The sequence below is a fragment of the Sciurus carolinensis genome, chromosome 2 (genome assembly GCF_902686445.1).
Source record: "Sciurus carolinensis chromosome 2, mSciCar1.2, whole genome shotgun sequence".
NCBI lineage: Eukaryota > Metazoa > Chordata > Mammalia > Rodentia > Sciuridae > Sciurus > Sciurus carolinensis.
Genome location: NC_062214.1, coordinates 194,800,846 through 194,815,614, shown reverse-complemented (window position 1 = coordinate 194,815,614; position 14,769 = coordinate 194,800,846). Strand labels below are relative to the sequence as shown.

At 60.5% G+C, this 14,769-nt stretch overlaps 1 protein-coding gene across 1 annotated transcript in view; it reads right to left on the bottom strand.

The window, feature by feature from the left end:
• Positions 1 to 614: 614 nt before the first annotated feature.
• The window catches only part of LOC124977121 (cholesterol 24-hydroxylase), a 36,402-nt gene continuing 22,247 nt past the window's right edge, over positions 615 to 14,769 (bottom strand). Inside the window, exons 6-15 of the mRNA XM_047540426.1 lie at positions 12,554 to 12,692; positions 11,866 to 11,976; positions 10,040 to 10,190; positions 9,804 to 9,866; positions 8,112 to 8,184; positions 6,139 to 6,223; positions 5,041 to 5,151; positions 2,136 to 2,224; positions 1,544 to 1,610; positions 615 to 1,324 (exon numbers count right to left, since the gene is read on the bottom strand). Coding sequence (XP_047396382.1) covers positions 1,154 to 1,324; positions 1,544 to 1,610; positions 2,136 to 2,224; positions 5,041 to 5,151; positions 6,139 to 6,223; positions 8,112 to 8,184; positions 9,804 to 9,866; positions 10,040 to 10,190; positions 11,866 to 11,976; positions 12,554 to 12,692 — 1,060 coding nt within the window. The 3' untranslated portion in view covers positions 615 to 1,153. The remainder of the gene's footprint in view (positions 1,325 to 1,543; positions 1,611 to 2,135; positions 2,225 to 5,040; positions 5,152 to 6,138; positions 6,224 to 8,111; positions 8,185 to 9,803; positions 9,867 to 10,039; positions 10,191 to 11,865; positions 11,977 to 12,553; positions 12,693 to 14,769) is intronic.

Sequence of the window (14,769 nt, the reverse complement as noted above, 5' to 3'; positions counted from 1 at the left end):
GATCTCATCCCCCAGAGGTGATGTTCAAGACTGTGGCAAGGACCAAAGGAGACAGCATGGCACAAATCCACACCTGCCCTGGGGTGGAGAAGGACCTTCCTGGGGACAGACCCCAGGCAGGGGCGACGGGAGTTTCTTGTCTCTGACATAGATAAGCTCCAAAAACTGAAAGAGGAACTTGGGGCAGGTCCTTTTCCCTGGACAGACCCAGAGGACGTGTCCTGCCCAGATTTACCACCCCTTGGCCACCCTAGGCTGGGGAGGAAGGGATGGCGTCTTCCACCCACACACCGAGGGTTACAGTCCCCCCACCTGGGGCTGCTGCGATCGCCGCCTCTGGCCAGGCCAGTAGGTACACACAGCTTCACCAAGGCCCTCCCAGGGAGGCCTGGCCCTGACCCTTCAACGCGAGCTCTCAAGCCTGCACCCCCAACTCGTCTTTTATACAACGTGGCGAACGGGCTTCCACTAACACAGGACCTGTCAGTGACCTGAGCGGGCTTCTCTAGGGCCGTTGTGCCAGCCCTTAGAGACCAGTCTCCACAGCTCCCTCCTACAGGTGAGCAAACCCAGGCGAGAGCCCTGGCCCGAGCGGGCCGTTCATTCATGCGGTCAACACACGTTTATTGGCATCGACTCTGTGCAGCCCTGGGTGGCCACAGGGGCTCAGAGGCGAAGCACACGCAGACCCTGCCCTGGAGGCGCTCACAGCCTGCCAGAGCAGTGGGTCATGTCAGCGGGCACTCACGATACTGTGTGGTCAGTGTGGTGTTAGAGGTAGCACAGGTGACCGAGGGAGCACAGAGGAGGGGCCCCTGGCCCGGCCGGGGGTGGCAGAGAGGGCTTCTCAGGGGAGGTGACACTGGAAGAAGGTCTTAGGGAGTGAGCAAGAGTTAGGGTGACTTGTCTGAGGGAGTGGCCAGTGCAGAGGTTGGAAGGTGGGAAGCCACACTGGCAGCAGCTGGGGTGACGCAGGGCCCGAGAGCTGTGGACAGCGGTGGGGCTGAGGGGAGTGAAGCAGGCAGGGCACAGGGTGCCCTAGGAGCCAGTGCAGAGGGTGCCAGGGGATGGGGCAGGGGTTCAGGTGGGCAGCCATGGGCAGCAGAGGAGGGCGGCGGTCCTGGCCCGAGGAGTCACGTCCTGCCCAGAGCCCTCAGCAGGGCGGGGGCGGAGGCGCCGGCTGCCAGCCGCGAGGCCGCAGGGTGCAGAGCACAGGGTCCAGTGGCTTGAGCGTGGCCTGCTCCTGCAGCCCGAATCGCTGCCCGGGCACCAGCCGGAACTCCAGCCTCTGCAGCAGCTTGGCCATGACCACCTTGACCTCCATCTGGGTGTGGGGGCGGGGGAGTGAGGGCCAAGCCAAGGAAGTGAGGGAAGGAGGGAGAAAGAGGGAAGACTCGTGAACCGTGAACCGAACCGGGCTGCCGCCCTCCCCCACCACCCTCCTGCCGTCCAAGAGGCCCACAGGGGGTGGGAAATGCTTCTGGCCAGGAAGAGCCCTGCCCCACCATCACTGCTGGGCAGCACCCTGGCCTGGCCCTCCTACCTGAGCAAACTGCTGCCCGATGCAGGAGCGGTGGCCCAGAGAGAAGGGGAAGTAGGTGAACCGCGGCCTGAGGGAAGGGAGAGCCCAGGTCAGGTCGCACTGGCCGCCGATGACCCACTTCAGCCAGGGCACAGGACCTCAGCTGCGGCTGCTGCCGGACTAGGACCTGCTTTGCCCACGGCCCCTCCTCCTGACCCTCCGGGAAGGGTCGCTATTGTGCCATTTCACACGGGGAGAAACTGAGGCTGAGCGGCAGAGCAACTGGCATGGTTGATCCTCAGGGGTGGTGTGTTTCTGGGTCTGAACTCGGGGAGTGTCCCTGGAGCCCAGCTCTCCATGGGGTCTGTCCCCCAGACCTCACGGCTCCCACCTCTCTGGAGGTGCTGGCCGGGGCATGTGGCACCCGGGACACCACGTGGTGCTGAGCGGGTGTTAGATCAAGCTGACCGGGGCCAAGCACCAACTCTGCCCGCGTGGCTTGCCTAGCCTCTCGGAGCCGTGTGGGCGCTGTGCGTGCAGGTGGCTCAGGGCTCAGACCAAGGCTGCTGTGACGGTCCCTCTCCCACTCAGGACAGCTGGAGGGGGGACTTACTTGGGGGCTCCAGGGCCAAAGCGATCGGGATTGAAAGTCAGCGGGTCCTCAAAGTAGGTGTCCATCCGCCCCATGACGTAGGTGCTGAACTGCCGGCAGAGGAGCTGGTCTGCTTCCACGGATGGCACCCCCGTCCCGACCCTGCAGCCGCCCACTGGGGTGACCGTGAGGGCAGCAGCCCCACCCTGCCCCGCCCCATTAGGGAGGAGTGGAATTCCACGGGACCCCAGAAAGCCTCTGGGAGGAAGAAGGGGCAGCCTGACGTCCACACTGCCAGCGGGCGTGCTGCTCCTCTGGGCTGGCACAGCCCGTGGGAGTGCAGTTACCCCTATCTTCCTGATGAGGAAACAGGTTCAGAGAGAGGCTCACCCAGAAAATAAGTGGGCAACTGAGATCCGCACAGCCTGGCCTGCAAGGCTGTCCCTCCAGCTCCCTGGGAGCTGCTTTCCTGTTTTTTGACTGGCCTTGCTTCACCTCTAGGGGCTTGGGGAGCTGCAGCCGCCTCTGCCCTGGGCCTGCACCTGGTCCCCCCGCTGGGAGCTGCTGCTCCCCGGGCCCTGGCCTTTGGGGGCACAACATTTTCCCATAATGTGGGCTCGGGAACCGGCCTCTGCCTCTCTCTCCCTTAGACAGTGTCTTCCTGAACTGGCCCACTTCTGCTTCTCTGTGTGGACAGCCCAGGGCAGTGGAAGGGAGGGAGGCTGGTGCTGGACTCCAGAAAGTGAGGTGGAGCTTTGGGGAGTCGGGGCTGGGGCCAGGGCACCCCCAGTCCAGGGGCTTGTGCCACACCTGGGATGTGCCTTATCCTATGGATCTTCTCAGCTGCCTGGGATGCAGGCACCAATGTCCCCGACCTGCAAGGATGGACCAGGCCCAGGTGATGGACATGGCCCAGGGAGCCAGGCACTCAGTGGGAGCTGGTCTGTCCACTCAAGCTCATGGGCCTTGTACTGCCAGGCAAGGCAGCAGCTGCAGGCTGTCTCTACCTGAGGAAAGGGCCAGTTGTCGAGGGGGCCATCAGGTGGATGGACTGGTCCAGGGGCATGGAAGAAATGACCGGCAAAACAGAATGAAGAACGACAGCAGACGAGGCTTTGACGTATGCTAGAGAAGGCCAGGCAGCCCAGGGGAGTAGAGAGTGCATCCTCCTCCATAGGCACAAACAAAGCAGGTGTCACCGTGGGATGAACTGTGCCCCTTCAGGTACACAGGCTGGAGTCCCAGCCTCAGAGCATGACTGTCTTGGAGAAGGGGCTTTAAAAGGTGACTCAGTTAAAATTAGGGAATGAGGGCGGCCCTTGTGCAATGCGGCTGGTGTCCTTATAAGAAGAGGAGACCAGCGGGAGGACCAAGTGAGGACAGGGAGGGGATGACGTCAACAAGCCAAGGGGAGAGGCCTCAGGAGAAGCCAGCCCTGCGCACCCCTTGGTGCTGGGTGTCGGCCTTCGGGACCGCGGGGCGTGGGGCTGTGCGGCGGTGCACGCACTCTGGCACGCAGCGCACGCCATCGCGGCTGCCCCAGCAGACGACAGATCCCTACCTCACAGCCACACACAGCACTCCCAGCCGCTAAGAGCTTAACCTTCAGAGTAAACATGGAGAACGGGGAAGCACAAAGCATGAAGTCAACAGCCCTTGGAGTGCGGGACAGGGAAGCATTCGTAAAGAGCACAGAACGAAAAAACGAGCCATTGCAAATGTAAGAACTTCAGATCATCAAAAACACATTAACGAAAACAAAGCGCGATCCGGGGAGGCACTCGCCACGCTTCTAACAGACATTGGAGTACCGTGTGGCTTTCCTACAGTCGGCCAGCCCGAGAGGGAAGGGAGTCGGCATCTCACAGGAGCGGAAAGCGGCGTGGGGCCCGCCACCTTCCAGGAGTCAGGGAAGGGCAAGCCGAGAGCACTGGGAAACACTTTTTTATAAAAAAATAAGACATTGGGCCACAGTAAGTGCTGGGAAGGCTGAGGGAGGACGGGCCGTGTCCGGGCTCGTCCTGGTCAGCAGGACCGGGGGCAGCCCTTTGGGGTCATCTTTCAGCTGAACACTTTTGTGTCCCGTGCCTCTGCCCCCGCCTGGGCACAGCCCAGAAACATATTTCCACGTCGTTTAGGACACGGGAGGCAGACACCAGCCACAGGTGCTCAAGGTAGTGACAAACCAGAGCCCCTCGCAGTGCCCCCAGCCCGGCACTGATGAGCAAGGCGGTCTGTGCACCCAGCAGACCTCATGCAGCAGCAGAAGTGGACGATCCACAGCCTCAGGAGAAGACGGCACAGGCTCAGCTGCCCTCCACCATGTCACCACACACACGAGGGCATGGCAAACACAAAACTCAGGGTAGTGATTATTCTGGGGTGCAGGGGAATGGCACATACACAGATGGGTGGCAGCAGTTTAGGGAGGTCCTGTACACCAATGGACGCCCAAACGAATACGTGAAGGATAAGCACACAAAGAAATGAAATGTCCTGGGCACATCTCAGAGAGCACAGAGGGTAGCAGATGAATGCTGACTGCGGTGGGAGAGGCGTTAGGAAACAGGGAGAGAGGACCAAGGCAAGTCTGGGTCAGATGGGAATCCAGGCACACTCCATACCTCCTGCTCATCAGCTGTGTGAGCCCAGGAAAGTGACCTAACCTCTCTGAACCCCAGTGTCTTCAGCTGTATATGTGGGACCTCCCTTCCAGAATCACCCACCATGATCTCAAACTGGACAGTGTAAAAAAAAAAAAGTCTCACAAGGTCCCAATGAGACTCAAATAAGAAAGTGCAAGACAGCCAGGAGAGCCTGGTACAAGGACATCAGGGGGCGCATGGATGTCCTCGGCTGCAAGAGAGAGCTTCAGATTGGCCACCGTGGAGCCAGCAGGCCAGCCCACCCCAGAGCTCCCACGCACCAAGAGTGGAGTGTTGCCAGGGACTCTGACCCCATCGATCAAGGTCTCCTCCTCCAGCAGGCGAAAGGTGCCCCAGGCAGGCGGGTACAGCCTCAGTGACTCCTTGAGGACCTTGGGAACACAGGGCACGTGAACAGAGAGGCCGGAGAGCCCAGGGAAGGCACCGGCACAAGCCCTGCACCACTCGACCCTGCTCACGGGGCTGAAGCACAGCCACGCCCAGGACTGAGTCCCAGGCCCCAGGACACTAGCCACTGTCACGTCCAGCCCCTCAGGTGACAGCTGGAGAAACTGAGGCCCAGAAGGAGAAGGAAGCTGTGCAAGGCCACAGCGCAGAGCTGGGGCCAGAGGCCAGGGCCCCTGCCTTCCCAAAGAACCAGGCCCCGAGGCCATGGCGCCGCCCACAGGCCTGGCCGGCTCCTACTGTGCCCCTCGTGTGGGCAGGAGTCTGCTGGGCCTGGCTCCCGGCTCGTGGGTCTGGCCCAGTGGAGAAGTGGCACCCCTCACGGAGGGCCATGTCCACCCCAGCTGCAGGGTGGGACCGCCTGGGGGCCTCCACTCTGATATGGTTGGTGGGGGCAGCCAGGGCCTGGAGAGGCAGGGACTCTCCCAGGGGGTCCTCAGCGGCAGCCAGGTTGAAGAACCGTGGTACTAAGGGGTCCAGGGAGGGGAGGCCTGACTCGGCAAATTGCCCCCACTTGCCTGGAAGCTTCCTCTCCACACCCCACACCTGGGACAGCCCGGAAGCTTCTATCCACCCCCAACACCTGGGATGGCCAGGAAGCTTCTCCCCTGCCACACCTGAGACAGCCCGGAAGCTTCTTCCCTCACCCCACACCTGAGACAGCCCGGAAGCTTCTCCCCACACCCCACACCTGGGACGGCCCGGAAGCTTCTCCCCACACCCCACACCTGGGACGGCCCGGAAGCTTCTCCCCACACCCCACACCTGGGACGGCCCGGAAGCTTCTCCCCACACCCCACACCTGGGACGGCCCGGAAGCTTCTCCCCACACCCCACACCTGAGACGGCCTGGAAGCTTCTCCCCATACCCCACACCTGGGACAGCCTGGACGCTTCTCCCCGCCCCCCCACACCTGAGACAGGTACTGCAGTCTCCCCAGGTCCTCGTAGTCCAGGTGCCTCTTGGAACCAACGACCTCATCCACCTCAGCCTGCAGCCTGTGGGTGAGAAAGTCAAGTTGGTCTCCAAAGACAGACTTCCTGCCTGCAGCAAGCTGAGCCCACTGGCAGGGTGCGTCCGTCCCTCGGCTCGTCCAGCAAGCCTGCAGCCCCAGCAGGGCCCGGGAACATGGCCCCGCCGCGGAAGATGGCACAGCCCACTGGAGGCCTGTGCCTGACGGGGCCCAGCAAGGCCTGGCTGACAGCAGGCAAAGTGAGTAGCGGAGGACCCTGGCCAGGCAAGCGTTGGGGTGCGTGGCTGGAATAACGTGGGGGGTTAGGGTCGATGTGGGGGCGGGTGCTGCGCAGGGCAGAGCACCTGCCCAGCGTGCCCAGGCCTGGGTTCTAGCCCCAGCAGCGGATAGAAAGAGCCAGTAGGGTGGCGATTGGCCCCGTTCCTGTTTCTGAGGGTGAGCGATCAGGACCCTTGTGCCCGTTGGTGGGAGCAGAAAGTGGGGTGACTGCCACAGAAAGCAGCGTCCAAGTCCTGGGAAACTAGAACGGCACTGCCACGTGATCCAGCAATTCCCCACAGGGCGCGTCCCCAAGGCCTGAACCTGGAGCCACGGCAGCATTAATGTGCACCCAGCGAAAGGCGGAAGCTGCCCAGGGCCCGTGGATGGACAGACGGACAGAGGAGCAGGGGTCAGTCTGGGCCCATGGCTCAGCCTTGGCCGGAAGGAGCCCTGACCCCTGCGGCAGCGCGGACGAGCCCGAGGACACCGCTGAGTGAAGAAGCCAGTCAGGGAGAGTGCTGCCTGCCAGGGGGCCGCGTTAGGACAGGTGGAGGGGCGGGGGTGGGAGGTCCTGCGGGGGTTGCTCGAGGGGACAGAGTAGGGTTGGGAGGATGACAAGATCCTGGGGATGGACAGGTGACGGTGGCCCAATGGTGCAGACGGTGCCAACACTGGAGCCTGTGCTGTGTGTATGAACATCTGACGGCCATGGGAACCTAGAGGGTCTTGGGGACAGACGAGGGCAGTGTGGACGGTGCTGTGACAAAGCCCACAGACCACCAGGTGCCGAGCGATGGGGCGAGGCCTCGGTGCAGGGGAGGGAGCCGCCTCGGGAGGGACCCGCGCGTGCTCTCGCCACCCTCCGTTAGTGCTGTTATGTGGCACAGTACGGTGAGGCTGTCGGATTGCTAACTTTTGTGTCTCTTCCGGTTCGTTTGTTTGGTGTTTTTTCCTCCAGTGCTGGGAATCGACCCAGGGTCCTGCAAATGCCAGGCAAGGGCTCCACCACTGGGCTACGGCCCCACCCCTGCGTCTTTCCTGTGGAGTGCATGTTACCATCAGACAGTTGAAACCACACAGGCTGCTTCAGAGTCTCCTTTCAAGTCAGTGATGGCCACCCTTGTCACTAGGTTCCCCCACCTCGCCAGAGCGCCCACAGCGCGATCAGATGCTTTGGCGCCCCGGTCTATCCACCCAACAGAAGGACACCAGGGGAAATTTGACCCAGCTGCAACGCCCGCTCCCCAGGGACACCCTGCTCGGCCTGCCAGCTGAAGCACTTTAGGTGGAATGCTGCTGTGTCCTCGGCACGTGTGGGGAGGGACAGAGCCACAGCTCTTGCCCCCTGCAGCTCTGGTCTCCTGGTGCAAACAGACTTGAAGCCGATGGTCCCAGGAGGAAGCATATTTGAGAGCTGGGGGAGGCCAGGAGGGGAAGCCCAGAATCTGAGGATCTGAGACGGCTTTGCTGAGGGGGTGGTGGTGGTTTCTGGGAGAAAAGTAGGGCGAGAGCTTCCAGAAGAGGGAACTGCAGGTGCAAGGGCCCTGGGGCAGAGGGAAGCAGGAGAGTTCCTGCCACTGGAGGTTGGGGCAGGTGGCCCTCAGGAACGAGACATCAGAAAAACCTTTGCCAGCCCAGCACGGCTCTCCTACCTCGCCACGATCTCGGGCTGGCGAGACAGCTCCATCACTGTGAATGCCAAGTGGTTGGCAGAAGTCTCGTGACCTGCGGGAAAGAAGAAGGGCGCTGCATCACCTGGGACTATGGGGTTGCTGGTCACCTGGCATCTGAGACCCTCGGCTCCTGGCAGCACATCTGTCCCCTGTGGCTGGAATGTGAGGAGACGTTCCTGTGCCTGCCAGTGTGGGCAGGTAATGGCGTCCAGATATCCTGCTCTGAAGGCTCCCTCCTCCACCAGCCGTTGAGCCTGGGGCCTGGAGGGGTGGGGGGTGCTCACCCCCATATTGCAGAAAGGCAGGCTGGAGCTCAGAACACGCCCCTGAGGTCCAGCAAGGGAGGTGCCTCTAGTCACCAGGAGTGACAGGGGACAACCCTGACCAGAGGGCAGGCACTGGTTCAGGAGGGCTGATTTTGAGGTCTAGCAGTCCTGGCCAAGTTGAGGGGCTGGAACCCCCAGCCTCCGCTGGAAGGGACATCCTGGCTGCAAGTACTTAGAGGGAGGTAGGGGGCTTGCCAGGGGCCACCACCGTCCAGCCCAGCCACACACAGCAAGCAAGTCTGGGAAGTAACTGTTGCCGGCTCCTGGGTAGGAAAGGGGCTAGCCCCACAGCCAGGGCAGCCCCTGGGAGGGGACAGGAGGGGACAGATGCAGCCACACGTCCTGCCCCAGGCCTGCCTCTGCACTGACCGCGTCCCGGAGGGTGCTTCCCTCTTGGGCCTTTTCCTCACAGGAGTGGAAGGAGGGGTACACCTGCCTGCCCTTTCTCAGTGCCCTGGAGCAGGCGCAGGGCTCAGGGTGGGCTGTCCTCCCTGGAAAGCTGGGTGGAAGCTTGGAGAGCACCTCTGCTCCCGTGCTACAGATGTGGAGGCTGAGGCCCAGACCGACCCCGAAGCTGATCAGGACCTGGGCTCCCGCTGGCCAAAACGAAGCCATTCCCTCGGCAGGCGCTTCCCTCCCGTGCAGGCCCTGGGTGCCCATCCCCCCCATCGCCGCTGCAGAGCCCGCATCCGACAGGAGGCCTCTGCCCACCTCTGCACTGGACGGTCAGCTGGCCTCGGCTTGTTCCCAGTCCCAGCTCATTCATTTCACCCGGGCCGTGTGGGCAGTGATACCCGGGACCCAGGGATGCAGAGGAGGGAGCTGTCTGTGGGGGAGACAGACCTCGCCGAGTCACCACAGATAAGAACGCAGCTCATCTGAGATGTGGCAGAGAGCAGCTCTGGGTGCCACGGGCAGCTCAGCAGCCAGAGGCACCCTGGGCAATCGCCAAGGGCTTCCCTGAGGAACAGGCGGCTGAGCTCCTGAGGGTGAGGAGGAGCTTTCCAGGGCGGTGACACTCAAGGTCTAGTGACGAGCAGATAAGGAAGCTGCCGGCACATCTTTTTGTGCTGCTCTAAGGCAGGCCTCCTCACCAACTCTGAGTAAGAGGAACCTGACCCCAGACCAAGCCCTCCTGAGCCAAAAGACCAGCTGCACAGATGCCCACGACTGCCAGCTCCACCACCAAGTCAGAACAGAGGCCACCGAGCCGGCCCTCCGCCCGCCCCAGGCCTGCCATGGGGCTCTCAGAGAGCCTGCGGAGTCGCTCAGGCCAGGGTTAAGTGACCACAGTGCCCATCATTTCTGCAAAACTGAGCCTGGGGCCGCCACTGGAGCTACAAACCAGCAATGAAGAAGGTGACAAAGTTGTCCAGCAGAATCTCATCGTCCTGGGCTCCCTCTTCAGCTGGAAGACAAGGGACACTCCTGTCAGCCCCGGGACACTCCTTGCTCCCTTTCCCCAGAGCGCAAGGGAGAACCAATTGCCTTTCTCCTTCAAAGCCAGACAGGGACGGACGGTCAAGGTGTGGGGGAGCAGGAGCAGGTGCCGCCCGCCAGGCCTCCCCAGGAGCCACGCACCTTTGAGAATCTGGGTGAGGATGTCGGCAGGGACCTTCTCCCCGCTCTTCAGAGCCTCCCTGCGGCGCTGGACCCAGTCCTTGCCGACCTGGCGGAGAAGGCGGATGCTCTCCCGGATCTCCTGGAGCTTCTTCCTCTTCCCTGGCATGAACTGAAGGAGAGCCCCACTCACGTTGGTCCCCAGCACGCACGGCCCCGTCTCTCCCCCACCCTGCACCCCAGGAGGACTTCAGGAACCCACAGCAGCACTGGCAAGCTGGGAGAAAAGGTAAAGGTGAGCCAGGGAGACAGAGACAGGTGGAGGAGTCACAGCCGTCCAGGAGGCAGGTGAGCAGGCGAGCCAGCCCTCAGTCTTATGGGGTGAAGAGTGAAAAAGTAGACCAGCCTTCGAGGCTGTAAATTAAGGTAACACACCCCAAGTCGGGAGGTTGCGAGGTTGGCTCAGCCTTCCAAGACCACGGGGCCAGAGGAGATACCAAGAAGCCTGAGCCAAGAAAAATGGCATCAAAATCAAACCCACTGAGGCGAGCAGCCATCTGCCCTACTCTGAAGCTCAGTTAGGAACGTTCCAGGTGACAAGGAGCGAGTTTCAGGGGCCAAGAGGCCGGCGCCCTGGGCCTCCTTCACACAGCTGTGCACCCTCAGCAGATGCGTCGGACGGCACCGAGACCTGGGTCACACGACAGAGCGTCAAGAGCAAGAGCCTGGCACCACCAAAGTCCACCCCGCCTGCGATGGCCTTGAGGCGGGCCCAGCCCACCCGTGGTCACCGTGGTCTGTGCCTTTGTCCTCTGTTCGGGATTCCTGGGACCCCTGCGCCCTTGTGCCGCCTGCCCTGTGCATAAGAATGAAGAGTCTCTTCCTGTGGCAGCTGAACCTCCATCTGGTCCTCAGACAGTGCAAGAGCCCACCAGGCCAGGGACACCAGAGCAAGGTGTCCAAGCAGCAGCTTCCCCACCTGCACCAAGCCCTTGGAAATGAAGGAAAGGCTTTACGACATCCGTGTAGCGCTGGGAGGAAGAGGGACCCTGACCAGGCACAGCAGTGCTTGCCTGTAATCCCAGCTGCTCTGGAGGCTGAGGCAGGAAGATGGAAACTTTGAGGCCGGACTGGGCCATTTACTGGGACCCTGTCTCAAAATGAAATTTTGAAAGTGTCTGGGAGTGTGGATCGGTGGTAGAGCACTTGCCTCGCCTGCCTGAGGCCCTGCAGTTGATCCCCAACACCACTAAGTTACTAAACTAAACTAAATTAAATTAAAAATTAAAGAAAGAGAAGGGACCCCTGAAGAATGGAGCCAGTTCAGACGGCATCGCATAGGAATAGAATTAATGGCTGTAAAGATGGGGTGGCACTGGGAACAGCAGACTTAGAGACTGAAGTCCCAGGGAACAGAAGAGGAGCCTGGAGATTACCTCAGGAATCACCTTTCCCATTTCTTCCTTCTTCATACCTGGAATAAGGAAGGGACAACTGGAGCAGCTGCAGCCACCTTGTAACAATGAGTGGATGTGCTGAGGATAGCAGAACTTGAAGTGGGAAGGGTCCAGAAAGGCAGAACATGGTGGGCCATCAAAGCCACCTCAAAAGTCTGCCTTGGGGATCACTCAACATGAGAGGAAGATTAACTCCTGATCCCACTACGTCCCTTTCATTCTCGTGCTTCCATGAGGTTTTGCATGTGAATCCTGGTTCAGAAGTCACTTCACACACTGGAACTCAAAACCCATTCCAGAAAAAGTACTGGAGGAGGTGCTTCGGCAGAGGCAGACAGCACAGCTATGCCAGCTGGTCACCGGGGAGCAGGGGCCGGGGCCCAGTGTTACCTTGGCCAGGGTGTTGCGGGATGCGCTGATACCCTCCAACATCACCTTCACCGCCTGGGACAGCGGCTTCTGGGCACCTAGCAGCATGCTGGTTTCCATCCCAAAAGCTGCCTGGGGAGAGAGAAGGGCGGGGTCACACCCGGGAAGGGGAGGACCGCAGATCCAGCAGAGCGGGCACCACTGAGCTAGAGACTCGCCCTGGGCTGAGGGTGTCCACTCCTCACAGTGACACGCGGCAGGCACACGGTAGCTACTCAACAGACCTTGGTTCCCTGTGACAGGATGCACTTGCCCCAGAGTCAGGCCAACCTGGCTGTCCCCCATGGCCGGCCCCAGACTGAACTGCTGGAACTGACAACGATGATGACGCCCCTGCTCCTGCAGTCAGCGGGTTGGCTGGGCCACTGCCAGCCACGTGCCATGCGGGTGCAGCGGGGAGGCGGGCTTTGGGTCAGAAGCCCCCAGCCAGCCAGCTCAGCCTGGGCAGCCCTGCAGCTCTGGGAAGGGGAGAGCACGCCCAGCCTCCCGGTGGGTTGCTCTGCGCATTCCGGGAGACGTGAATGTGAAGACTACGCGGAGCAGAGAGAAGGGGTGACCCGCACATGGGCGCAGGCAGGAGGGGGAGAGGGAGAGAAGGAGACCTCGCCCCACGTCCTCCCCAGCCCCCTGACCTGGTGTCACCTGTCACCTTGGCTAGGATGTCTATGGTGGCACAGGTCAGCATGTCCTGCATGGACACTGGCGTCTGTCCGTCTGCCTTGGCTTCCAGAATCTCCACCAGCTGCTCGGCCTTCTCGTTGAACGTCTCCATCAAGCTGACCAAGGAGCTGGGGAAACACCGTGAGCATCAACGGCCACCAGGACCAGCCCCGTCCAGGGACTGCCCTGAAACCCCCTCTGCAGGGAGGATGCTGCAGATGAGGGGAGCAGCCCCTCCCAGCCCCCTGGCCTCCCCTCAAGGCCTGGCTCACTGCAGGGTGGAGTCAGGGTAAATGGCTGCGCCTTGGGGTCTCACCACCTGCCCCTGAGGGTGGACAGTCCTTCTGCCCTTGCCTCAGTGGTTTCACGGGTCCTCTGCCAGCCACTGCGGCCTTCAACTCTGACTTCCAACTTGTTCCCTTGAACCTTGTTCCCCTCGCCATCCCCACAGTGTCCTCTCTTCTTACCTGACTTGTCCCCAGGCCGCCATCTATAGCCTTTTCTTGTCCCACCTCACTCCTGTCCTTGAGCAAGCTCAGTGCCCAGGCCTAAGTGGAAATGAGTCCCCGGCTGCCCTCTGCAGCTCAGAGCTCCCAGCCCCAGAGCCCCCGCCGGGACCGCCAAGGAACAGAGCCTAGGAGTGTGTGGCAGGACGTGCTCCAGGCTCACAAAACAGGGCAAGGAAGGACTGCCACTGTGTGCGTGACATGCTTCTGAGATTTATAGGACGAGTAAGATTTCTACTACGAGTAAGCTTTTCTAATTGTTTTAACTATTAATCTGATAAGTATAGGTATTTTTTGTTCTATTCTTAATCTCAAATCTGCTGTAGAATATTGAAATTATTCCAAATAAAAATTTTAAAACACTAAAAGGAAAAAATGAGAGGAGGGAAACAAAAAGAGTAACTTTTTAGTAGAGAAAGAGAATGGGCTAGTACCAAGGCCCCGCGCCTGCACAGGCCTTGGCCTCCTGCGGCTGCTGCCCAGTCCTGACCCTGCCCTGTGCTGCATCTTACCAGGCTGCTCCTGAAAGTGCCACTCTGATCTGGTCCCAGCAAAGCTAGAGCACTGAAGCACCTGCTCCCCCAGGAGGAAGCCCAGCGCTCCCTGGCTCAGGGGGCAGAGTCTGGCGCGGCTGGCTTCCGCCTCCCACACTGCCCTCCTGTTGCAATGGCCCTCTGGTGCCTCCAAGCACAAAGCTCCTGCCGCCTCAGGGCTGATGCTGGGCATCTCCTCTGCCTGGGATCTTCTTCTCTTCCTCTCCCAATAACTGTGACCACCTGAATGCTTGCCTGGCTCCAGATGGAAACTCACATGCTGCTTCCTCAGTTCAGGGTCTCCTGAGCCCCAGCTAGGCTGGCTGTAAGCTCACAGTGAGGCAAGGGAAAAGACAGGTAGTCAGCATAGGTCATGAATGATCAGGCTGGAAAGATGGGGGCTAAGTATTCAAGGAAAGGAAACAGAGGCTAACACCTCCAGAGCACACCCCCTCTCAACACCCGCACCTCTGGAGAATAGCTCCTCCAATGCGAGGATTTGCTAATAAGGACCCCCGGGTGGCTCTTTTCCTGCCTTTTGGTCACATTGACAAGATAGGAAGGGCAGTGGCAGGGGGACACGGGGTGGGGGGGAGGTCCTGAGATCTATAAAGTGGCAAGACTCGCACCCCTCTCCCACAGACGCCAGCTCTGGGTCCCGGCTTCTTCCCAGGGAAGTCCATCTCTGTCTCTCTGTTCTGTCTCGTAAATAAAACTTGCTCTCTATGCTTGCCTCCGCTTTTCTCAGGTGCTCAGTCTTCAACCCTGGGAAAATGAGAACCCGATCCCGACTTTCAGAGGAGGGCTCAGCCAGGGTCAGCATCCAGGTAAGCTCCTCTACATTGCATACCTTTCTGAGGTGCACCTTTCTGTCTCTTTCTTTTCTTTCTAGGGGACAATAATGGGCACCCATTGGCTGATTAAATGCAATTAGTGTAAGCTGCCATTCTACAAGACTCAGGAGTGAGGGTTCAGTCTCTGTGGCTCCTAATCACCTGTCTTGCAGGTCAGGCATGTTGGGTTCTGCCAAAGTCATTTCTCATTGTCCTATCCAGGCTCGGAGAGAGTCTAGCATCAGTAGACAGAGGCCCTTAATCCTGGTTTGCCTTTGGATGTGTGGAGACAAACAAACGGGTCAGACAACTGTGAGATCTGGCTGGGGCTAT